General features: G+C 39.5%; 2 protein-coding genes across 2 annotated transcripts; both read left to right on the plus strand.

Annotated features, from left to right (window-relative positions):
• The first annotated feature begins 926 nt into the window (after positions 1-926).
• Positions 927-4,493, plus strand: RGS1 (regulator of G protein signaling 1). The gene is made up of 5 exons (XM_041420065.1): positions 927-1,075; positions 1,448-1,531; positions 2,184-2,245; positions 2,802-2,965; positions 3,627-4,493. The coding sequence occupies exons 1-5, from the start codon at positions 972-974 to the stop codon at positions 3,810-3,812; spliced, it is 600 nt and encodes a 199-aa protein (XP_041275999.1). The 5' UTR covers positions 927-971; the 3' UTR covers positions 3,813-4,493.
• Positions 4,494-13,346: 8,853 nt separating this feature from the next.
• RGS13 (regulator of G protein signaling 13) lies at positions 13,347-24,738 on the plus strand. The gene is given in 7 exon segments (XM_041419985.1): positions 13,347-13,360; positions 15,075-15,119; positions 15,491-15,571; positions 18,103-18,164; positions 19,353-19,519; positions 21,535-21,692; positions 24,642-24,738. Coding segments are annotated over 7 exon segments (624 nt in total).
• Positions 24,739-26,053: the final 1,315 nt, after the last annotated feature.

A 26,053-nucleotide genomic window follows, 5' to 3' on the forward strand; every position in this document is an offset into this window, starting at 1 on the left:
GGGCCAGATTAAATATTTCAACATCTAAATCACCTGGACAGATGATGGAGAGTTATGCTTAATTCTTTATCTTGCTTTATTTCTATGGCTGCTTTTATGCAGTGGAGCTTAAGTATGTACAAACAATTCACACCTCCCTCAAACAGCTTGTAATATTCACACTGTGTTTACAACAACAGCTCTAACCTAATTAATATTTATACATGCCAAGTCACTTAAAATTAGGGAGATATTCCTGAAACATGGCATTGTGCTTCCTAAGAGCCTGACCTGCAAAAATTAAACCAAGTGAAATAAGTTCTTGCTGCTTCAAAACCCCTTCCTGAAAAAAACATGTCAAAATGTTTTCACACAGCTTGTCCAAACAAACCTGTCTAAGGTAGTGTTCTAGCTTGAAGAGCAACAGGGGACTTGAAAATAGGTTGTTGCATATAGAACTTTATTACTGGGGCATGTTAAAGTACCTTCCCCTCGTCTTCTGCTGAGCCCACCTAACCAACTGACAAGTATGAAACTGCAGGACACAGACATGCAACAAGTGAATTTTGTCAAGAAAAAAACAGCAGTATTTGCAGCTGTGTTGATCGAACAAAAAAATATACTTTTGATTTGCAAGTACCCATCAGAAAGGGACAAGAATTCAAAGTTCTAGAGGGTTTTGTTGGTGTTTTTTATTTTTTTTTTTGGTAGCAGACATACACAGTGACACATAACAACCCCAAAGCAACTCAGCCTCATCTGGTATAACCTCAACCACGAGACACCGCTGTCTGTTTTCTTTCTCAAAAAAGACGCACGTCACTGAACACTGAAAGGGGAACTTCCAGCGTTTGTGATGAAGATACATGATAAACAGCTCTGCTCACACCAGAGCTGCCTGCAGCAATAAAAGGTGGCAGCAGAGGCAGGGAGCTGTCACTTGGGCTGGAGTATCATCATGGCCAGGGGCGCTTCACTTTAAGCCAAGGAAAATGCCTGGATTCTTTTTCTCCCACAACAACATGACTGAATTAAATGGAAAAGAAGATTGCAAGCTTGCAAAAGGCAAAGTCCATAAAAAGAAGCAAAAGGCTTTGTAAGTATATACAGCTTAGTATAAAACTTAATGTATTAGAAATGAAAATAACACTCTACTAATCCTGGAGATTAAGAATTAGTGCTGCGGTTTAGGCTAAATGAACAAAACCTGCTCAAAGCCCAGGACTGCAAATCATTTAAAAAACCTTGAGCTGAGGCATACCAATTAATTGATTACTTTAAGTAATCCAAAGCAGAATTTGGATACAGTGGGGGCCCTCGGTCTTTTTTTAAAAATAACTTGGATATGTAACTTCCCAGACTTCAGTCATAGAATGGAGCTGTCTCTGAAAGTTTGAAGAAAATTTAAAAAGAAGTTAAGTGCTACTGCAATTCTAATGGATTAAAAAATGTCTGTTCTTTGTTTCAGTGGTGCAGATTTCAAAAGTTATTTGAAGTGCATGGTGCCACATATTGAATCTGGGATCAAGACTTCCAGCTCTAGAAATGTCATGTAAGTACAGAAACCCACCGAGTTATAAAATACAATCATAGACAGATTACTGCATAGTAAATTGCTTCATTTCTAAACTACTTCTAGAACAATAAATATTGCAAAAGCATGTAGAATTTCCAAAATACAAGAGAGGTGGACATCAGTAATCAGAAACTACTTATGGAGTTAAGGATTTTTAATTAGTGGTTTGATATGTTTGCATCAAACAGTGAGGGAGAAGACACTTCACTTAAATCCATTTTTATCAGAGGAACATTGTAGCTGTTCTCTCAAGTTTTACAAGAAAAAACGCTTCTCACTTAAGTGAGGAGTAGGGTATTACCATTCTTATTAAAAAATATGGAAACAGAAGTACAGGTACAAAATAGTTTTATCATAGTTAGAGTAAAAGACTATTTTCCTGGGAACAGAATTCAAGATAACATCATAGTTCCATATTTTTTCCATCTCTGATTATTTTTCTTGATGTGGGCTGTCTCCAGGATCTCAGATTATGACAAAGCTGTAAATTTAGTAAAATACCTGGCATATATTCCTGGCATATATTCCTGGAATATAATGACAAATTATAAACTTTGTCTCCTTCAGACATGCAAACAAAACCCCATGGTTTCTTCCCTAAAGCCTTTTATTTTTCTTGTCACCTTAGGCTTTCTGCAGAGGAAGTTATTCAGTGGTCACAATCTTTGGAAAAGCTCTTGGCCAGCCAAAGTAAGTCTGTTACCTCAATATGACTTAGTTCTTACTCTGAGAACAAAGTTTTATCTAATCTCACCAAACAGGCAAAGCGTAGAATTTAGCGTACAAGTTAGACAATGGGCAGGTGCACATCAGTTTTTTGCAGCTCTAGTGTAACTGGGACACTGCTACAGCTTGACTTCCAAGTTGGGTTTTGGGGTCTTTTTCCATTTTCAGTATAGCTATTAACCCCCAAATAGCTCATTTTAAACAGTCTTCAATCCTTGGATAATCAGTTTAATCTGGAATTTTCTCTACACTTATACCCCAAGACAATCCATTTAGGAAGGAATAGAATCCATTGTTATGGGATCAGGACCCAGAGTATAGATGTAAAAACACTGAACATAATAAGGAAGACTCCCATCAGCCTTAATATTAGAATATCTGTTGTATGTTGAAGAAGGGAAGAACAGTGTATTTTGGCAAGATTTGACATCAGATTTCAATACAAATCCTGCTATTTATTTTCTCCTCCCTGGTCACAAGTATCATACAGTAAAAGATTAATTATTTGTGTTGGCTTTAGGTGGTCAAGGCGTCTTTCGGGAGTTCCTGAAGTCAGAGTTCAGCGAGGAAAACATTGAGTTCTGGCTGGCTTGTGAGGATTACAAGAAAACCAAATCTGATCACTTACATGGCAAAGCAGAGAGGATTTATGAGGAGTTTGTTCAGTCAGATGCCATTAAGCAGGTATGTATAAAGTCAGCCTGTGTGTGTCAGAGTTAGAAGGGAGAAGTGTGGCTACACTGAGATGCTCACACACTCACTCAGTGGCGTAAGAAGACACAGATACACTTTCAGGTCCCTTCTTGAATCACAGCTACCTGCAGTGTAACATCATCAAATCTCACAGTCACAGGCAGCAGGCCAGTACTGGGAGAGCCCCCAGCAGAGCTCAGCAAAGGCCTCAGCACATGAAGCTCTTCGCTGAGCCAGCCCAGCTTGAATTGCTGATAGTATTTGGAGAATCTTTGTGTTTGTGAGTGGAAGCACCACAGAACATTCCTTGTCTTTTAAAATATGCTGACCTTCTGGAAAAGTTAAAGTTCTGTATGTTGATCATATCTAAACTGGAGACATTCAACACAGGATTTCTTTTAGTAACTGGAGGCTGTTCCTCAAATTTGAGCCATATTAATTCTGACTCCAGAACAAACTACATTTCTATATTGAACAACAACTTTTGTGCCTAACTGGGATACAGGTATTTGATTTCCCCCAATTTACAGTTCTGACATTGAGCTGTCAGAGTTCTAAGGCTGAAAATGCATGTATTGACAAAGAGATATAGAAAAGAGACTACATTCAAAGTTAAGTTTTAAACCACATTCATTTTTTTTTTCTATTCCAGATCAATATTGACTATCAGATGAGGGAAGCAACAGCCAAAAAGGCTCAAGACCCAACTCACACAAGTTTTGATGAAGCCCAGAAAACAGTGTACATACTTATGGAAAGAGATTCGTATCCAAGATTTTTAAAATCCAAATCCTACCTGAACCTTTTGAACCAGCTGGAAACCAACACTTCAAAGTAAAGTGTCTGAGGCACGAAGAGCCAAGTAGACTCTGTCAAATATCCTGTGAAGAGATCCTCCACAGTGGTTGGATCTTGCCAAGGAAAATCCCTGTCTTGGGAGGAGGGGTATGAGGGAGATATGAACAGCTTCACAGGCAACAGGATGCAGGATAAAAGCTGGTGAGGCTGTCACAAGGGTGAGAACAGCACAGGGAGAAAATCCCCTCCTCCCACACGCCACGGAGTCAAGGCAGGATATGGAAACCAAGGTTTGGAACTGCACTATGAACACTGAACCATGTCTTAGATCCCAAAGTACTACTGATTGTTAGGAAGCGCAAGACTTGCGAGCTGAGCATTGGGAAAAGATTATCAAGTGCAGAAGAAAAACCAGGATGACTGACAATTTTTGGCATAACAAGAAAATGCCAAGACAATGACATCTCTTTTTTAAAAAAATCTGTGAAGTGTTAATAGGTGTGAGTTCCACAATGCTGTTGTGCTATGTAAATATATTCTAAATTGATGTGTCTTAAAATCTATATGGTTTAAATTATATAAGATTTGTATAAGCTGTATTTTTATTAAGTTGGTATTCAACAGGCAGGTATGTAGCATCTTTTCTGCTTAATTTATTGAAAAATAATAAGTAACTTTTTCATTAAAATACAGTTTAAAATAAAGATTTATAGTGTTTTTGTATCTTAGTTGAAGTGATTTTTCCATTGTGATTACTGGCATATTGAAACACACAATTCTTTTCACTGTGCTACTATTTCTCATCTCCATATTCAAATACTGATTTTACTTTCACCACTTCTCTTTCTTTTTGCCCATTTTATACAATCATAATCTGAGATACCTGGACCAGGTGATACTGACTTACACAGACCCATCCTCACAACCCCCAAAAAAGAAAAGTTGTGATTACGGTTGAAATATGTCACTAAGAACAAGAGCACTCCCAAAACTCCAGTGTTGGGGACCTTGTGACATTAGAGCTTATAATGAAAATAAGTCAAATAATGCCTTGGTTTTTTGAGCTCCCATCATGAGACACTGGTATCACATGGTTGGCAACACAAGATTTTATCTCACCCATGCAAATTCTCCATTTTTCCAGAATAACATGAGCTTTGTGAGCGCCACTCTGTTCTGTACCAAAGGGAGAAGCTATAAATTCAGCGACGTCACCTCTTGGCCAGAACAGACCATGTTCTTATTGCCAACCCTTGGGGACTTTGGACCTCCAGGGGAGAACCAAAATCTGTGTCATATGCAAAACAGCTGGAAGGAACATAGAAAAGTGCCAGCCTCCACTATCACCACTGTAGTAGCTGGAAGCCATTGGAAATTACATCTTCCTTTCAAAGCTAATAAATGCAGAAGAAAAGACCCCAGTCTTGCAGTATTATTTTTAAGTTACATGCTCCTGAGAGTCTGACTGCAAAACTTGGATGCTCCTGTATTAACTAAACCAGTCTCCAGTTGCACTCTTACATTAATTAATTTTTCAGGATCACTAGGAATAAATCTTATTGCTGTGAAGTAGGAATAACAACGCCTCCCACACAAGGTGCATCACCATGTTTGCTCTAACACAGTTTGCATGGAGCAAATGTCTCTATTTGCTGAACTTCAAGCTCACAGAAGATAAAACAGAACTTTGAAATATCAGCTACCCTCTAAACAGACAATGCATTCAAGTAACATTACTCTTTTGACTGCAAATCCCTCAAATTATTATGACCCCAATCTTCCCTTGCTCCCCCCTGTGGTTTCACAGTTTTGCTATCATTTAGCCAAACATACCCATATGAAATTTCTGACTAAAATCGTTATTTCATAGCATGGATAGTTAGGATTTTTATTTATTTTTGAATGGCTTGTTGCTAGGAGAGGAGACTGTCACAGCAATTGCACCAACTTGTATTACACAGTTAGGGTAGAAAAGAGTTTCTGAGAAGGGAAGAACAGACTTTTGACTTTCTTCCACAAGCATCTATCCCTACTTCATAATTTGGTAGAGCGAAAAAGCAGAAAGGTATTTTTCTTCTTCAAAAAGAAACTATTTCACTCTGCACAACCCAACAACCTTGGCTATTTTCAAGTCTCTCACCTTATCTGCAATACAAGCCTAATAGCAACAGCAAAGGTCAATTGCCCAGATTGTTAACTCCAGAGATATTCCAGTCCACTTGAGCACCCCTGACAACCTGACCACATTTCACCACGAAAGTAACAGCAGAAATTCAGGCCTGGATCTGGGATGCTGGAAGCCTGGGATTAGATGTCTGTTGCTGTAGCAGGCCTGTCCAAAGTGGTTGTTTTAACAAGGTCTGAGGGATGTGGATGACTCAGAACACACAGATCAAAGGACTCAGAGATTTCTGCCACCCTCGGCTCATGTGCAAGGTGGGTGCACTCATCTCCCTCCACTCATGCTCAGGAACAGCCCCAACATCACACACTGGTTTCACAGCTGTGGGTTGGGCCTTTTTCTTAAACTAGATTTCACTTTCCCTCTTCGGAAAAGATACACCATGAGGGAATGGAAATTCACTGTTCTGTTCACTGTCTCTAAAAGAAACAGTTGAATCAGGTTGGCCATCAGCTACACAGCCGCGCAGGAAAACAGGATGAAGTACATAGAAAGCTTTAAGATTTGACAGTAGTGACTCAGACTTTTCTTTAAGTGTTCTGCCTTACTCCTGAGAAAACATTTTCATTGTTTGTTAATGTTCCAGTGGAAAAATCAATCACTGTGCCATCTTCAGGTACACTTTTGAAGTGAATTAACTTCTCTCTGTTTCAGGTTTCTTTATGGAAGGACTCAAGAGTCCAGCAGACCCTGAATGTGTATTTAGCAGACTAACTTTGAACTCTCCAATTTGGAAGACTTAATTACCCGAAACAGATATTCTTAATATTATCCTAAATAAAAATATGGTATAGCATAGTATAAATCTCTTCCGCATATTGAACATGCCACCCATGGAAACATTGCATTATTATGAACACTGAAACAGGAAGGAAATTAAAGCTGAGATCATGATGAACAGTTCAAATTGACCACAATAGACTCCTCAGTGCCACTCATCCCTGCCCACACCTAAGCAACAGGCTTTTCACATGTCACCTTCTTTATGGTTGTGAAAAGGAAAAACAGATAGTACAACACGACAAAATTGGATGCTCTCACCTTCCTTTCATAGACATGAGTTGGTTTTATCAGAGTGTGTAATGTCTACAGATGAGGCTTTTTGAAATGAAATCTTCAGTCATTAAACAGAGGGAGAAATAGAAAAACAAGTTCTTGCTTAATATTCATTGGATGATTAAAAATTGCCTTGGATGCTCAGAAACAAAGTCAGAGGGGACTTAAGTTTATCCCCTGGCTTTGCTTGGGTAGATAAAGCCTCAAATGTTTTAGTCATTAAAACGGGATTTAAATCAATCCCCAATGTGCCTATTTTGAAAACAAACTCATTCCCCCTCATTTTTCAAAGCACCGCCAGAAAGTACCCTCTTGAAAGACCCCAAAGATGATCAACATTTACGTTCTGCTGAGCACTTCCCTTCAATTTCTTCAAGCAACACACAGCCTAAGCACTGCACTGCTTTAAAGCACTCCTCTAAACTACTTCAGTGACCTGCCCTGTGAAAGTGACATGGTCCCTTTCACTAATGAAGTTAAAAATATCTTGAGTACAGCATAAAATGCAGAAATGTAAACCTTTCAGGACCACTCTAGTCTTGTGTTCAGAGAGAAAGAAACAGAGCAGATTAGCAATGCTTCTCTTCAAAATCTGTGACACAGCCAAAGTACTAAAGTGTCCGCAACAGCTGCCTACAAACTCATCATCACTGGAGTCACAACAGGTTTGGGGATTTTTTCAAGTCGCTGTGGCCAGAAGGTTTCTGCTATTAGAGGGCTAACTTTAAAAATAAAACAAGATAAACACTCTCTGCATAACACTAATAACTCAGTAACCCACAATTTCCATACTACCTATGGAAAAAGTCTGTAATGTATTTACTGTGGTAAATGGTTTGTGAATCATGAAGGTCAAGAAGGCAGCTTTAGATACAGAGAAGAGACTCAATATTGAACAGAATTTGACCAGCCATGAGTTTGGCAACATGCTCGTCATTTATGCCAGTCTAAAGGAAAATGTGGACACACTCTGAGTGTTCAAAGAAAGCCCAAAGTCCAAGGAACTCTCCAGTCACTGGAGCAAACATCTGGAGGAAAGGGCAGCCCTGGACTAACACAGTCAAACATTCTGACTTGGCCCACACTATAATCAATGATTTGACACTGAACTATGACGAGATGAAGAACTGGTATCTTCCAAAGGAGGACACACCTGCAGGGGGTGTGAGAAGCCCTGTTCACTGCTGTGCTTTGGTGGAAGTGTGAATGCAGAGTCTCACGGCACACAGTGCTTTGTATGCAAACCACAGCACACCTCTAAGAAGCCTGACTGAAGGGGTAGGGTGAAAGTTCCTATAAAAACTAGTCCAAGCTTCTCATGGCATGATTTCCTTTCCTACTGAGATGGCTTAAGACCATCAGGCTAACACAATGACATGACAGTTTTTAGGAATAAAAAAAGGAACAGAAAGATCACAGAGTACAACTGAGGTCAGGTTTCCAGAAGTGCTATCTACATTCCAATCTGCTCTCACTCAGCAGGACAATGGTTAACACAGTTTACAGAAATGGGTCACAATGTAGGATTTTTCCAGCCTTATTGATAAAACCTAAAGCCATGAATATAGAAATTATTCAAATTCCTCAGGCAGTGACTATTAGCAGGCAATGCCAACTTCTACCCAGAAACAAAAATCACTTCATCATCCCTGTATCTGCAGACAACATACTGGTTGTTTTGATCTACTGTAAAGACTGAAGCTGTGAACACTGTTCCCTGCATCCTTGTGAGCAAAGGATGCTTTGTTGCACATATAACCTAACTTTTTATCAGGTTATTTTCAAATATATAGCAAGAAAGCATCTTCTCAGTTTTGGTACTTCTCTATTTGCCTTATTTTCTTTCTGGAAAGCACATCCAGCTCAACCACTGAATAAACCAAGCAATAATTGATTGCTGTGTAGCACATCCCTTCATGATCCTAGGGCTGTTCTGCACCCTACACCTGGCAGCACAAGGAATCCAAAGGGAAAAGGCTCCATCAGAAGTTACCTGCAGGTCTCAGACTCTCACCAGGAGTCTTTCATGCTAGAAGGGATCATTTGTAAAGGTGTCACTGCAGTGTCCCTGCCCAGAGCCTGCACCCACACCCTCCCCAGGCGGAGGCTGATGGACACCGTGGTTCAAACCTCCTTCAGTGACATCTTAGATGACATCTAGTGGAATCTGTATGCAATATTAGGAAGGGTGGGATTTAGGTTAAATCGTGTAATTTTACAGTACAGCAGCACATCTGGCTAAAAAACTAAACTATCCACTCTTATGGGCTGCAAATATTCTGGAAAGGGAAGTAGGTGGGTTACTTTCTGGTATCAAGCTATAAGAGATCACAGTGGAAAGAGCTGACAGAGAAACGTATTGTTAAATCGTTTTTGCAACCCATTAAGTTTCAAATTTTTTTTTAGAGCATGGTCAAGGATACAACAAAACATGACATTTGCAACAAATCCTGCACCTAAATACCCCCCACTGTACAAGGCACCAGAGGTTTGCAGAAGTATTTTCTTCAGTTTAATAGTAAAATCAAACTTAGGAAGAAAACCCCAGGATGAGTTTATTTCAATTTTAAGCAGTATTACAGCACTTTTTAATGCCTGTAATACAGAAAATGTTTGAACACAAAGTCGTTGGTTACTAATTCTCAGTCACTGCACAATTTAACTTCACAAAGATATGATCTTATATGTGATCCCCTGAACATCAGCTGATAGAAAAAAAAACCAAAATAGATCATTGTTGTTCATTTTAAAATGAGATTTTAGATGACCTTTCCTTTAATGCAAATAAAGCTTAGAGTAAAAAATAAGATATAGGCTTTTGAAAAAGAATGTGCATAAGCCCATGTAAGGATTTTTCATATATATGTATATCAAAGAGTGAAATACTGGTACAAATCATGAGAGGCTATTAACGTAATTGGGATTTTTATTCTGTAACTTTTCCAGAGTCACAGTTATTAATAAGGTGCTTTTTTCTTGTTTTAAATTTAAGGAGTTCTACAAATGAGATTCTTTATAGACATATTTTAAGATGTCAAGTTCTGGCCCTCAGTTGCTTTAGTATATAATTGCCTGTATATGAAACATTAGAAGTATGAGGAGGCATGGAACAAACTTGAAACATCTCACTCTTACGATTACTTGAACAATCAACTCAAGTTAATTTGCTCCTGCCCATTCCCATTAGAGAAATGGAACAAAATACTCCAAAATCCCGTGTAAAGTTGCAATGAATATAGAATGAGATTTAATGAAATAGCAATCAATAGAAAATAGATCACAGTGATATTTGCCCTTCCCTAAGCATAGGACAAGGTCTCGTGTGATGCTGCCCTGCCACCAAGTTCTGTTGGAGGTGAGCACACCACACACATTTCCTCCCCAGCAGAACCAGTGCTGTGGGAAAAGGGATGCACATCTCATACACAAAGCCTGTGTGCCGGTAGGGTGAGCTGCAATAAAAGAAATGAGTGTACTGCATTGTTGGAGACTCAAACCTCGGTTTAAGTTCCAATCCTACACAGTTCATGCTCTGCCTGGGAGGCTCTGTAAGAGGAAAAAAAGATGAGCTAGAGCAGAGAGAGAAGATTGAAAGATATCACAGCACAGAGCTGGGCTGTCAGAGGGAGCATGGACATGAGCAACCTTCCCCTCCCAACAGGGTCACTCTGTGCCTCGTAAGCAATGGCAAATTCCCAGAGATCCCAAGTCACAACCACCCCAGGAAGGACAGCAAGCCCTCCAGAAAGATCCCCTGCTGTGACTAATTTGCAGCAAGCAGCTGAGCCACTGCTTACTCTCAAAGCCCTGGCATCACTGTAAATCTTGTCAGTCAGCATCAGTCTTCCACGACAAACAGCAACTTCAGTGTATTGCACTGCACGGCTCCTTTCAAACACTCGGCTAGAGAAGAATGAGCAAAACATAGATGTGTCCCAACTGAAAATGAAGTCATAACCTGGGCAACAGCTATAAGAAAAATAATAAGACGACCTCATACAAGTTTAAAAAGTTTTAACGTTCCTCAGATGCTGTGCAGTAGCAGGTTGGGCAGACAGGAGCATACAAAAGCCTGACACTGATGGGTCTGAGCAGGAAAAGGTTCTCCCAGAGCACTGCAAAGTGCTGTCATTATGCTGCCTGTAAGAACAAAGTTGGTTTCAGTGCAAGGGTACTCGTGCTCTTTGTCTCATTTCAACATGGAATGCAGATTTCATAAAAAGAACCTTGATAAAGGAATGGAAAATACCAGTCACAGGACTGGGACAATCCATGCAAGATTTCCATGAAGTAAAGCACAGCTTCATGTCATTACAGCTGACCAGTAGAGATGTCAAGATAATTTCAGTGTAAACAGGCTCTGTCAGTGCAGCATTGGAGCCCAAAGGAGCTTTTTCTGATGGAAACCACGGCCAATGTTTGCCCGTGATGTGTATAAAAGAGGAGTCAGGCACTGTTATGAGCAGCACAGACATGGACAGTGGGTACTAAGCCCATCCACACTAAGAGAAAATAACAAAACAAAAAAGCAAGTCAAGAAATTTGGAAAGCTACCCTGGCAAATGCAACTACTAAATGAAGCTTTTTAATCAAAGGAAACAACCCAAAAGAAGTTTCTGTAAGTATGAGATTTGCACTTTGAAATATTATCAGGAAAATGTAGCATAGGTGGGGGAACACCTGTTTTTATTATTGGCATGTAAAATTCTCAGCATTGCAAAGGCATTCACGTTAGAAACATTGCTGATATACACCCAGCTTTAGCCCTACATAGGTGAATACACTGTGTAATAGTCAGTGCAAAATAACCTGAATAACTGGTGAGGCCGCACCTCAAGTGCTGTGTCCAGTTCTGGTCCCTCAGTTTGGCAAGGACGTTGAGAGGCTGGAGCGCGTCCAGAGGAGGCAACGAGGCTGGTGAGAGGCTTGGAACACAAGTCCTATGAGGAATGACTGAGGGAGCTGGGGATGTTCAGCCTGGAGAAAAGGAGACTCAGAGGTGACCTCATCACTCTCTGCAGCTCCCTGAAAGGTGGCTGTGCTCAGGTGGGGTTGGTCTCTTTCTCCAGGTAGCACTGACAGAACGAGAGGTCACAGTCTCAAGCTGCCCCAAGGGAAATATAGGTTGGATAGTAGGAAAAAGTTTTTCACTGAAAGAGGGATAAAGTTCTGGAATGGTCTGCCCAGGGAGGTGGTGGAGTCACCATCCCTGGATGTGTTTAAAAAAAAGCCTGGATGTGGCACTGGGTGCCAGGGTTTAGTTGAGGTGTTAGGGCATGGGTTGGACTCTATGAACTTGAAGATCTCTTCCAACCCAGTGATTCTGTGAATTGTGTGTGAACACTACATAGGCAATCAGTTAGAACTTTTACATAGCAGTATCTCTCTGATGAAAGTTATGTTGTGTGCTAAAATCTGCGGTATTTGGTAGTTTACAGATTCATTGGCACAGAATAAGGGTGCTCAGAAATCAAAATGTATATTGTTATTTGAAAGGTAAACAGATCTTTTTTTTGATGTACCAAATCAGTTTTCTTGATATTTCTCCAATATAAAATATAAAAACAGTGAAAAAGTCACTTCCAGATCAGCACTGCTTATATGTTTTACAGACATGAATAACTCCAGCACTTAGATTAATTTATCATCAGTCAGGCAATTCTTTTTGCAAAAGAGTTGTAGCCATGTGGGTTTTTGCTTGACTACCAGTCCTGCAGGAAACACACAGCTCCTATACACTAAAAAGCTTGTTGCCTTGTTTCAATAATATCTTAGAACAAGCAAAGAGAAAGGACACTATGCTTCATAAATATTTGGTGAGAAGAGTTCCATGATCCAAGTCTAGTTATGTGAACACTGCAAAGCTGTAAGGAGTAGTTAAGATCCCACGTACCATTTACAACAGATGACAGGGCACTAACAGGACACTGTGACAGGTAACAGGCTGCTCTTGTGGGAGTTCCATGATCCAAAACTAGCACCCTGCTAGTGCAGCTAGTGTGTGCTGTAGCTTTTGTACTGCTCCGGTCTCGTTCTAGGGTTAAGACCATTGTCAGCAGAAACACACAGTGTCAGACTAATGAAACATAGACTGCACCTCGGTGGAAAGAAGTTCCAGCACTGGTAAAGATAAAATCAGCACGCTCTGTTACTTGGTCTATTAGTAAATGAGTTTGACTTAAAAAGAAGAGACAGCCACAAAGCCCTGGAGGTGTATGCTTGGAAAATGTGTGTTCTCAACAAGTTTAAAGCTTGTAACTCAAATTAAAATGGCTCCTCAGAACAGTAACATTTCCTTATGTCACGGCACGGGGGCTCTAAGCCCCCGGCCCGGCGATGGCGACAACAGGGTGCGTGACAGATCCCCCTGGCTGATCCCGTAGAATTCCAGCTGCCAGCGAAGGTTCGGCTCAGATTAACAAAGAGGCAGCAGCACGTGTCTTAGGGCAGGAACTGGGGTGACTTTATTTGATGGTAAAGTCCCCGAGTCCAAAGTCCCAGGACCCTAAATCGAGAGCAGGCGCTAGCTTATAAACAGGGGAAGGATACAATTTTTAACCAACAGGGAGAACTGGGAGAGAAACACAAGGCAGGGAAATACAATCTATAAACCAATAGAGGATCTTAAGGGAGGGGAAAGGCTTAAGTAAACCAATGGGATTTCAAAGGATACAAAACTGACAGGGAAGGTTCTGGAAGAAAGGGAAGTGTTGGGGAAGGATTGACATCTGAGGAGGGAAGGAGCAGGGGAGGTTTTTGGGGAAAAGGGTAGGAACGGGAGGGATTGACAATTTAGCAGGGAGTGGCCAGGCAACAAACAAGAACTGACAGTTAACTGAGCTGAATAACAATGAAGGAGTGAGTCTAAATTTGGCAACATAAGATACAAAATGGGGAACCTGTGCCACTCCAAGAGCAGGGGGAGAAAACACAGAGGGATTTCAAAACAACAAATTAAGCAGTAAAATATGCCAAATAAAGAAAATAAAAACACAACACAACATCCTTACACAAAAGTCACTTTGTGCGGCTGTCACCTGAAGAAAAAATTAGTAATTGGCACTTTGAATTCGGATGGAAGTAGCTGAACTAGATTACTTAATATTGCTTCATATAATATTTCTTGAGAATTTCTGAATAGTAAGAAACCTACATTAATTTCTCTAGGTTTCAAAAAAGCCACAAAGGCTGCATTTCATTTACATTTCAGTGGATAGAAGATGAATGATTGCAACATGAAAACACCCAAAATAGAGGGCATTGGGCAATATAGCCTAAAATAAGGTGATAAATAATAACCATATACCAGAATTTAATGAATAATTTCACCTTAAATATGGAATACTGTGTAGTTTTAAACAGCTGCTTTTAGGCAGAGAGTGAGATGAGTAAATTCCAGTGGAGCAATTAAAAAATCATGGAGACATAACAGAGAACACAGCTGAGAGAATTCTGAAGCAGCCAGCAGCCACTGGCAGTCTACAGGGCTGCAGAGAATATGAGCAGGAGTTGCAGTGTGGCAGTCGGGCAAAGCTATGATGTTTCAATACCCTGCAGGAAATGTACTGGGCGAAACCCTCACTTTATATAAAATTGAATATAGACCTAAGGGAAACAAGGAAAACAACACTAAAGGCAAAGGAAGCATTGCGCAGCTTCAGAAAGCTGGGAGATAGAACCTTGTCCTGTGTTTTACTGTGTGCTTCGTTTGGAAGGAAAAAATTGGTCATAGGTATAATATGTGCCAGTCAACCCCAAATCTGAAAGAAACTCCAAGTTTAAATAAATAAGGCTATTTTGATTTCAGGCAGGCCTACACAAACTTACAGTCCAATGTAAACTCAGCATTTGGCATTGCTTGAAAGCCAAAGGAGAAGCACTAAACATATTCCATGTCACAAGAGATTTTTTTTATTTTGTCTTTTTTAGACAAACATTTACAACTGCCTCATCCTAATAAACTATACCATCTCTTATGGATATCATATCTATATAAAGGCAATTTTTATATGACTTTTATTGACTTTGAGATACCTGCTGGACAAATATCAATGTTAATCTCAGACACAACAACTTATTCAGCATTGTCCAGTTTACATTGAGCTCTGATCTTTGATCCTGATCATCCTGAGCTTTCAGGGAAAAAAAAATACTTCTATTTTCATTCTGCTTTGGGTCAGGGTCAACCTTCAATCTCCTTTCATAATTGGAGAAGCAAAGAGGGAAAATTATTAACATTTCTATTCTTCCCTGAGAGACATCCACTGGACTGCCTGGTAATTTGCCTTTTTTTTTTTTAAGTTCTCGTATCTTACAAAATATTTTTTTTGTTAAATGCTTCAGAAATGACTCATAGATAAAGACCAGATGTACAAAATAAGAATACTGTTAGAACTGATTACACTGCTGTAGGTATAAATTATAAGTTTTTATTTAAGAGAATAAAGCTCAGCACAGCAGATTCAAAAAACTCACGTATTTTCCATGTTTAGGAGAATGAATTCAAATACTTGCTGGCTTTGCAAGATATTCAGACCAGAAGAAAATGGGATCAGTTCTAAGTAAGTAAGGATAAGAATCTTATGTTCTGCAGTCCATGCAGCTGAGTAGGAGAAACAAATTCACAGTGGAGGTTTTCAATGTAAGCTTAAGATTGTGCAAAAGAGGGCAACACCTTCACAGCTGCCCCAACCAAGCACTTTCGGGCAGCCCCTTCCTCAACAGCACACGGATGTATGATGGCATATCCCACTGGGAGCTCCCTTAATGTTACACAGGCATAGGCCCAAACTCACCTCTGGATTAAGTCCAGATTTGGACCTGGGAGGAATTAAAAAACCACATATTTGGGGTCCATCTTTTAAAAGAATTCAGGCTGTTGGCAAAGGCTGAATATTCATGTGGTGCATAAGAGACGTGGCCAAGTGGCTCCTGCAAGTCCTCGGGTGCCACCAGGCTCTGTGGAGGCCAAGCACTGCCAGGAATTTGGGGGACATGTCCCGCTGGGGTGGTGGAGTTCTTCCATCCAAAATGTTTTCTGCTGGTATCAGGTCAGACACAGAACTGATTTATTGCGACACACCCCTCATGGCAATAGTAAGGAGCACATGATGACCCCTGAAGTCAGGAGTAGAAATCCAGACAGTGCTTCCAACTACAGGATGAGGATTTCTGCACCATGGTGGTGAGGGGAGACACTCACAGTGGAGGGTGGATGATAAGTGAGAAATAGCTCCCACAGGACACTACAATTTAAATTTTTGAGTCCCAGCTATAAAGCCTTAGTTATTTTTGGAGAGGTTTTTTTTTTCAGTGTAATATATGTCCTTTAGCAAACTCAGTGATGGTGCAAATCAGTACAACAAGACATTTACTATCAGAACAACAGCTGCTAAAGGGGCATTAATTCAGATCATCATAACCTATTCCCTTACTGCCCTTCCTATTTTCCCAAATGGTAAAGGAAAGTAAAAAGGTAAAAAGGTAAAAAGTTTTTCCTCTGTGTCAGCTTCCCCATCAGCCAGGGTTTTTCTGTTTCACAGATTAATGCTAAAGACAAATAATCAGAAATAGAAATAAGATGGCTCTCCTGATGATGTTCAGTGAGACAGACAAGATTGTCACTCATTCTATACAAGTGCTGTTGCTGACAGGTGAAAAATTTTCTGCGTCACGTGGAAAATGATCTCCATCAGGAAGAGCAAATATGACTCAGAAGTAGTTTGTAAGTAAAACAAAAAATCATTCAAAGAACTAGAGATTCTCACTCCCCATAACCACATGCTTCATGAGTTTTTACAGAGAGGTTAATAGCTCACAAGAAGGAAAAAAATATCTTTCAGTGGCAGGAGTTACTAGAGTTACTGACAACACAGTTCAATAGTGGTAGCATTTCTCTTACTCTATATTTCTTTGACCATGTCAGACTGATCACAAGCCTGAGAAAATAATTGCCTAGTCATGTGCTTTTTCTGAGAAAGAGGGAATTGTATCAAGTTATAAATAAATTGTAAATCATTACCAATTAAAAAAGCTACAGAGCAGGTAATGGCTGTTCTGCACCAGAAATCTATAAAGCATCATGCAGCACTCATATCAAAGCAGATTTTGATTTAAATTTTAAAAAGCCCTGTGATACTAAACAGTTGTTGACAAAATTATGGCTGCCATGAAAAGCAAATACGCAGTGAGAGGGGATCATACTCCAAATTTGGCTGATGCATAATGGAAGCACCCACTGGAATACATCCCCTGTCCTTTCTTTTACTAACATAAGCATAAGCATCTCTTCCAAGTTACCACCATTGGCGTCCTAAAACTGCAGTGCTTGAAAATATGTTGGTGTAAATGGAGCTACGTGCACTTAAATGGAGATACTGCCCTCCAGCATTTGTTTTTCCTTAAATTGTTTAGTCTCTCACCTCACTACTTCCATGCTCTTTCCCAGAATCAGGCATGAAACTCCCACAAGCTTACTGTTTAAGAACAGCAAACATGAAAGTAAAATCTGAATTCAGCCACTTCCAAGGGCTGTGCAGATTAGTAATAATGTGTCACACTGCATTGTAAACAACTGATGAGAGATGGAAGTCTCTTCCAGCAAAGATTTCATTAACCTTTAATTATTTACCTTATTCTTGGAGCTTAGACTCAGCTCTCAGGTGATAAGTCAACTTTGATGTTAATGGCCTTGAAATATTACAGTAAGATCTTGTGCCCCAAAGACTTTGCTACTAAATACAAACATCAATATTTCCTGAATTCTGTGATGATTCCTGTCTCCAAAGAAGTTGCTGTCTAGAAAGGCAGTACTTTTCTTGTGTTTTTCCTAAGCACAGTTTAAATAAGTGAATGCCATTTCTAGGGGAATTACATGGAGCACCTTGAAATGGAACTGCGTTTGTTACAGCAAGAAAAATATTTGTCTCGGCATAGTAAGCACAAGATCTGGAAGATGCAAGAAAGCCTTTTAAAATGTAAGATTCATAAAGCTCATATTTAAATTAGGGGACAGATTTTCAACAAGGTAATTAGGTTTTTTATACTTTGAGCCACAGCTAATCCGACAATGATGACCTCTTTTTTTCTAAAGGCTGTCTCTGGAGGAAGTGCTATAGTGGTCCCAGTTTTTTGAAAATCTGGTAACAAGGAAATGTAAGTAATTGTGTGTGTCCCAGATGGATTGCTGAGAAAAGTTCCAACAAAGCAAAATCAGAAACTCATGCTGTATAATATATGCTGCCTTATACACAGCTAATGAAAAACAACTTTGTGACATGCCTAGCACACATCACTCTGGAAATAAACATAGCATGCTGCAAATGCTTTCCCAAACTTGCCATTTCTGCAATCATGTGTAATTTCTTTACAGACACCTCATGAAGACATGGTTTGTCTGCCACGTCCCCACTTAAGAGTACACCATAGAGACCATATAATGGCGTATTTATTCAGGGGAATGCCGTGGAAGGCAGCTCCAATATTCAGGGATGGGAAGAACTGTAGATGCAGCAGGAATTCTGAACTTTCCCACTCCATCCCTCTCTGCTTCATATAGGGCTCAGAGCTCTCCCAAATTTGTCATATGGGCAGCAGTCCAGAACATCACTGCTGAATTACATTTTTTAAAATAGTGATGAAAAAGTCACAGCACAAACCTCTAAAAATTACTCCCAAGGACTGGCATTATTTTCAAATTGCAGAAAAATGACAAAGAGCAAGAAGACTAACAGCCTTTGTAACAGAAGATTTTGCCATTAACATCTTAAACAACCTAGTATGTTACAGCACAGGGAGAAACTCCTCAACAGAAAGCTGTTCAAAGAGACAAAACGGCAGCAGAAGCAGCAGGCACACGTGATCACCACCTCTGCCAGATGGCAGGCTGTGCTCAACACATTTCATCTTCGGAAATTTGAAAGGCCAGAATGCTGCAACAGCAACAAAGTTTGCTTTAAATAAAACACTTCAAGCTTCCAGCAGTAGTCAGAATGATGCCCTTCTTAAAATGCCTCCTTCACTGCACTTAAAAACACTACTCATTGAATTTTAATTAATTTAAAAGCTTTATGACACCCAAAATGGAAAGGTGGACTCACATAAAAAGCGAGATACTCTAAACTCAGTGGATTTGCAGCTCTTCGGGAAACATAGGCAAAGCGTTGCCTACCTTAGATTTACTGTGGGATTAATTTACTAGGGAGCCCTGCATGTGCAGGAAAATGCAAGTTTGAAGTGTAGGGCTGAGACACTACTTCATAAGTGTCCCTAGTACCTCCAAAGCACTCTAAAAGTAATGCATGTACACAGGCAATATAAGTTTGGCTTCTGAAATATTTACAGATGGGCCTATAATCTGTAAGACCTACTTGCAGACAGAACACAGTGATGAAAACATAGAATTGTGGCTTCCCCGTGAAGCTTATAAGAAGACAAAATCACAGAGGAAAAGGATTTCCATGGCCAGGAAGCTCTTTATAAGTTACATCCAACCCCAGACTCCCAATGAGGTGACTAAAAGCTCTTTATTTTATAGAAATGCCTGAAGTGTCACACAGCAGACCAACAACAAATGCCTAGCTCCTCTTGCACCAAAGGGAGTGAAAACTTCTATCCGTCCTCCCGGTAAACTCTTTTCCACACAGAATTTTAATATTTGAATTCACATCTCATCTGTAGGCAAATCTTTCAACTACATCCACCAAGAACAAAAGCAAATGCACAACTCAGTTAAGAACAAAATTCATGGATCTGTTCTCTTCTTTTTTTTCTTTTTAACATCAGATCCAAAGGCCATAGATATCTCTTCACTGTATTTTGGATTATCCCACTGCTGCATATATATCTCTATGTATCCATATATCTATATCTCAGTCTGCTCTTTGCAAGAGTAAATATAACTGAGCAAAGTAAAAGCTCTATCCAGTGCTGTCCCCTTTGCAAATGGGTGAAAAGAAAGATTCCAAGACACATTGCTTTTTTTTTTTTCTTTTTTTTTTTTTTTTCCCTCAGGAAAACAGCAAATGTGTATAGATGTGTATGTAAAGTATCTGGGTTTTTTCCCCCTGACAAATAGCTATAGAAAAAAGTCATTCCTGCTCAGCCAAACATGGTCTATGACCGTTCAACATTCCTGTTTATTACTCTCCTTGCAAAACTAAGCCAACACTGGCTTTTACTGCCACTGCCTCTGCCTCTGGCAGGCTGAGATAACTAAAGAATCATGCTACATTATTTTCTGGTTTATGTGTAACAATGAAATTATTATAGAGTCTCAAAATGCAGCCTCCCTGCTGGCACTGGAGGAGAAGCCAAATCAGCTGGATTTCCAAATGTTGGCTGAGAGCAGTTGCTGCTTTAAATTACTAAACCACTCCCTCTAATCCAAATCTTGAGCAAATTTTAAAGTTCCCTCTGTTGGTTTTAAATGCCAGTAGGAACAATGCGTTCTTGTCCTTTTTTCTCAGTTTTTTTTTTTGGGGTTTTTGTGGTTTTTTTTTTTTTTTTAGTATGTGCAGCTATAGGGAACTCAGCAACACATTTTGGACTTAGAGAAATGTCACTATTGCCAACCACAAATTCATTAATCAAACGTAAAGGCTTAAATCAGGACAGTTATAAATAAGCTGTGCATTTTTTTCTAAAGTAGTGTGTATTTGAATCTTTCTATCGGCCGTCTGTTTTCTAGAGCTTCAGGACAGCCCAATTTCCCATTTTCTTGATATATGCTATTAACAGAAGAACTATGCACCACTCTAGAAAACTAGATGTTCATGAGGATATGAAACACAGTTTATATTCAAATTAGAGCAGCATTTAAAAAGGGGCCACTCAAATGACTCCTCTGGAGGAGGAAGATCTCAACCCATAAAAGGCATCAGCACCAACCAAATCTTTAGATGTCTCCTCTCCACACTAACAGACAAAGTCAAGCTGAACACAACCAATGGAACTCATCATAAGGTGGTGGATTTTCAAAGGGTTCCTTTTATCTGGTGTTTTTGCTGGCCACCAGACCTTTCTGCTGTTACACACCTGCAGAGCTTCAGTTTATCTGCTACAAACCATGAATTGCAGCAGGAAAACTCTAGGAACTAAAACCTTTCCTAAACAAAGTTGATATATAGGCTCAATTTTATCTCACGCCATAACACTATTAGTATTTTTTTTTTCACTGGCACTGTGCACCTCCAGGCACTTGGACTCATCAGTTTTTTTCTGCAACCTAACTGTAGCTCTAGGAAAAATTCTTAGCAGAGGAAAGCAGGGTTGGATACCAGCAAATTTCAGCTACTCCTTCCACTGCAGCCACTCCATCCAAACCATGTTGACAGGACAATTCCTGCCTGAATTGTCCCTGTTTTCTTCTTCCTAGAAGCAGTGAGCAAACCAAACTCATCCTGCTAAACTCCCTGACATTTGGAGCCTTGCCATATTCTGCATACAGGCCCAGCCACACAGACTTCACTGCTGCTCTCGACCTCCACTAATCACAGTTGTCAGGACTTTCCCATTCTTGTTGCAGATAAACATTGACAGTCCTGCAAGGAAATCAGTTATGAGGAATATTCAAGAGCCAACGCAGTCCTGCTTTGATGCAACACAGAGAATACTCTACAGGCCCATGGAAAGAGATTCCCACCCATGATTTCTTGAATCACAGTTCTACCAAAAGCTCAAACAGTCTTCAAACTAATGGGAAATTGAAGAGAATGGTTGAAAAAGTAGAAAGGTTTCTTCTGACACACAAGTGTTTAAGATTTAAAGAAGATAGGAGAAATCAGGCAGCAGAGGAATATTACTATTAAACTGTTCTGTTGATGTTAGAATTCACAAGGCATTATCTTCCCCCTCCCCAAGGAAGACTCTTTGTTTTGTTTTCCTCACCCCACAATAAAACCCTAAAAACCAGGGTTTAGGGAAAAAGAAAACTAAAAATATTTTTTAAAAGCATTTTGCTGTTGGGAAATAAGTGTTTATTTGACTATGCATTACAGTAGAGAAAAAACATCTGCACTGCTGCACTTGCTGTTATTTTAGTCTTACAGTCTTTCAAAGTAAAAAGCTGTTTGCCTAAACTATGGAGTATAGTATTCGTGTGTATTCATTGGTGTAGGGTCAAGTTTATGCTGATTATCATGTAAAAAGTGCTATGAAGGCACTTGATCAAGAGTATACTAAAATATTACCAGTGTCTTCTGGGTTTTTCTTCAGAGATAAAATGCATTGGTATTTTGGCTTGTTTTTCTGGGTATGGACACACAAACACATTACTTTCCCTTCAGACTCTCTGACAATTAGATACAAGCAAGCCTGACCCTTGAACATCCTCCTGCAGCACAGACAGGTCTCTCTCATCCATAAACTGTCAAAGACAACTTGTTGATTTGTTAATCAATTATTACAGTACCCTGGTTTACATCAATAACCAATCTGATAATCTCAAACCTCATTAAAATTGGACTCTAAGCAGCACTATTATTGTGGTGCACAGCACAAGCTACTCCTGCAGAGAGGGTATGGTGATTTATTGATGACAGAGAAGTATGCTGATCAATAAATATCAAATGTACAATATGATGTCTGGCTTTGTGGGAAGTTATATTTGTAAATTGTAATTATATGTGAGCCCTAATGACAACGTGACAATGACAACGTGTGATGGAAGTGGACATGTTTAACTTATCAGTTATCTAAGGCCTCAAAAAATTTTTCATCCATCATTTTTTATTGAATTCTCAAGATAGGATTCATATATATGTCCAAAGCAGAATACAAAGCAGGTCTGAGCATAACCTCCACCAGAACAGAAAGCTTTAAGAGAATTTGGTGTTGTAAAAAAAGGGAGTGCTACTATAACAGATAATCCTTCCCTTTTGCAGTGACCCCATATAAAGGGATTATCATACAAATACAGCTCATAAAACCACTCAGCAAGAAAAGACTCCCCAGGAAATCCAGCTAGGGATAGCGTAGCTTTTGCTGCTGTTAATTCCTGTTGGGTATACAGAGTATTGGACTTCAGTTTGATTAGGCCTGAAAGATGCCAAGCAAAGAAAAAAAATTAGAAGATCTCTTAAAAAAAGCAATTCCTTCAGGGAAGAAAATAGGTGACAAAAACCAGCCTGACAAAACACCAACAAAATGCACACAATAAATGAACCAAGGATCACATTAAGGAAAGTCTTCCCATTTCTGTTTGACTTAGAAACTGAGAAGACCTTGATATGTGTGTCTAAATAGAAGAACCTTATGGTGACCAAGAATAACAACTCTATGTACCCAAACAGGTTCAGCCTTCCAAAGGAGTCACTCAAAGGGCTGCTCAGGTCCTAGACTGATAGAGAGACCCTTCCTCCCTGCAGAAAGGAGATTATCCAGAAGGAGGAAAAACTTACCCACGGAAAATACTGAGGGAAATCACAGAGGGACACACAAACATGTTTTTGTGGCATGAAATGTTTAGTGGGCATTTTACAGATCATGAGTCTACCAACCCTTATACTTGGTGGGCTTATGAATTTTATATTTCCTTCTAGAAATAAATAAAATGTTGGGGTTTGGTTTCCTCTCCCCCATGTCTATCCCACACTCCCCAGTTGGAAAAAAAAGAGGGTCCTTTTCCCAAAATAGATTTGTTGTTAACTGCTAGAGATCTTTCTCTTGTTTGACTTTTCTTTTGGGTTACCAGATGCAGGGCAACAACACAGTATTTCTTCAGGTCATATGATTTATAAAACAGTAACTAATGGCAGATGCATTAACAAATCACTGCTTTTGTCATTTTCATTAACAGCACTTGAATGAGCTCAGGTATACTTTTCCACTGGTAGACAAACCTAAAAGGCATTTGTTCACATTAATCATTCAATGGTACTGTTAAAAAAGATAAAAAACTTGAAAATAGCTGAACTGGCAGAATTCTCCTTCTTCCCTCATATATTTAAGAATAATAAAAAAAAAAAATCAAAGGGCTGATTCTTTAAAAATTAAATTTGGCAAAATTAAAATGCAGATTAATAAAACCACTACAGCAATTAAACGTATTCAACCCTGGAAACTGTTGACCTATGAAGTCTCCCTTAAGAAAATCATAAAAAACAACCCATACTGGACAAATGATCTAGGGTTCTTTTGGGTTTTGTTTTCAAAAGAACTGACAGTTTCCTTTGTAAATATGAGCTATGTTGACCTACTTTCTTAATAACAGCTGTGAAATTTTTATTCTATCATTATACAGTTATTTCCATGAATTTTACATCAACTCTTTGTGTATAGATGATTAAGTGTAGAATTAAAAATGCACATTGTAGACCAGGTCTATAAAACAAAGTAAAAATCTGCTTACAATTAGAGTCACCCAAAATAAAACTTTAGAAATAACCTAGCCTTTTTTTTTTTTTTTTTTTTTGTACAGATGGGTAGTAAATGACAACATAAAATGTCTCTCCACTGTGCATTCCAATGATTTCAGAGAATAAGTTGTTGGGAGGCTTTTCTCTCAAGTTCTCCTCATTATTTTTGTACTTCCATACTAACTCTAGATATCCCATCTTTCAACTCCCAAGAAATGAATATTAGGCAGTCTCACTCTAAGTGTGGCAACGAGCCATTACACAGATCTTGGTACAGTAGAATCCAAACAAATTGTGAACAGAGATGTTTATCACCAATTACAGGCCAGATGAGGATGTTTGGGGACTTACATCTTCACAGGAAAGGGAAATGACTGTGGCATTTCCAAGTATTACCAAATGTACAGTACTGTTGCAATCACAGGGCCCTTCAGAAACCAATGTTTGATCTAATGTTCACTAAACAGAGAGCAATGGAAGAAGTCCTCCGAAAAGAACATTTTGCTGCATTTGCTGATTAGCTGGAGCCCATGGCTAGCTGGTTTTGGGCAAAGACTGCATCCTGACGCAGGTTTACCTACAGTCTCCTACAATGCAGCCTCACGGAGGTGGTCATCTCTGTAGAATTAACCGTTTAATTTATGTCAGTAGTTTTAAGAAGCTTTACTATTAAAGTCTTAAATCTCAGATTTTAAAAAGGCTCTAGAAAATATAAACTTAAAATAGCAGACCCAAATCAGGGTCTGATTAGAATACACAAAAGATTCTAACTTTTTTTAATCAAAAAGGAAAAAAGAAATGGGTGAAACAAAGAAAGATAAAAATATGCAAGAGGGGCAAACTATGTATTGAGGAAGCAAATAATGCAGTCCAGCATTCTTTGAGATGCTACACATCATATGTACACAGATTCTAAGAACTGTGAACTCTCATTACACCCAAAATGAGATCTCAGCCACTTGCAGCCAAATTATGCAATGGGTTCTTCAGAAAGAAATGCAAATTATTAAGAGTTAATGCAAATTATTAAGAATATGACAATCATGACATATTCTTGATCCCAGGCAGTGCCTTTCTGTTGACTTTCCTATGCCTGTATGTCCTTCTGAGAGCTGTGACGTGGAATGGGACATTGTGAAGTGTTCTGCAGTTGCTCAGTGTTACAAGAACACATTCTGCCTTGGCTGAACTGCATTAACCCTTCATAGTGTGTGAGACCCTTGGGATGTGTGGGGCTTCTCCTGGGACCAGGACATCTGCCACAGGTCACTGGACATCCCGTCCATGCCCTGCAGATAACTGGTTGCCACAAGGCATCCTAGAGCATCTCTGTAGGACCAGAGACCTGTGCTTACACAACTGAATCAAACCTGCTTCTTAAATCTATCAGCTGAAGGTTTCACATTTGCCAGCCTTTACCTACCACTGGCATCTTACAACAGCCTTTCAATGAATGGTTAATCTATAAGTTCTTTTTCTCTCCAGAACTGTTGTGACAATTATCTCAACATTCCTGTACCTCAGATTTCACTCAACTCAAAATATGACACGACTATGCAGGGATTAGGACCGCTCCTCACTGCAAGGACATGCCCCTCACAAAACTGGGACATGGGGTAGGTCCGCACTGTGGACATCACACTAATAGGAGGTTTCAACCATGGCAAACCTCCACCAATGTGCTACAGC

Source organism: Onychostruthus taczanowskii, unplaced genomic scaffold (genome assembly GCF_017590055.1).
Source record: "Onychostruthus taczanowskii isolate IOZ18803 unplaced genomic scaffold, ASM1759005v1 scaffold63, whole genome shotgun sequence".
NCBI lineage: Eukaryota > Metazoa > Chordata > Aves > Passeriformes > Passeridae > Onychostruthus > Onychostruthus taczanowskii.

Excerpts from the sequence above, each read along its gene's own strand:
- RGS1 (XM_041420065.1), top strand. The coding sequence starts at position 972 with ATGCCTGGATTCTTTTTCTCCCACAACAACATGACTGAATTAAATGGA. Across the intron at positions 1,532-2,183 it reads TCCAGCTCTAGAAATGTCAT|GCTTTCTGCAGAGGAAGTTA; the intron begins GTAAGTACAGAA and ends TTGTCACCTTAG. Across the intron at positions 2,966-3,626 it reads AGTCAGATGCCATTAAGCAG|ATCAATATTGACTATCAGAT; the intron begins GTATGTATAAAG and ends TTTCTATTCCAG.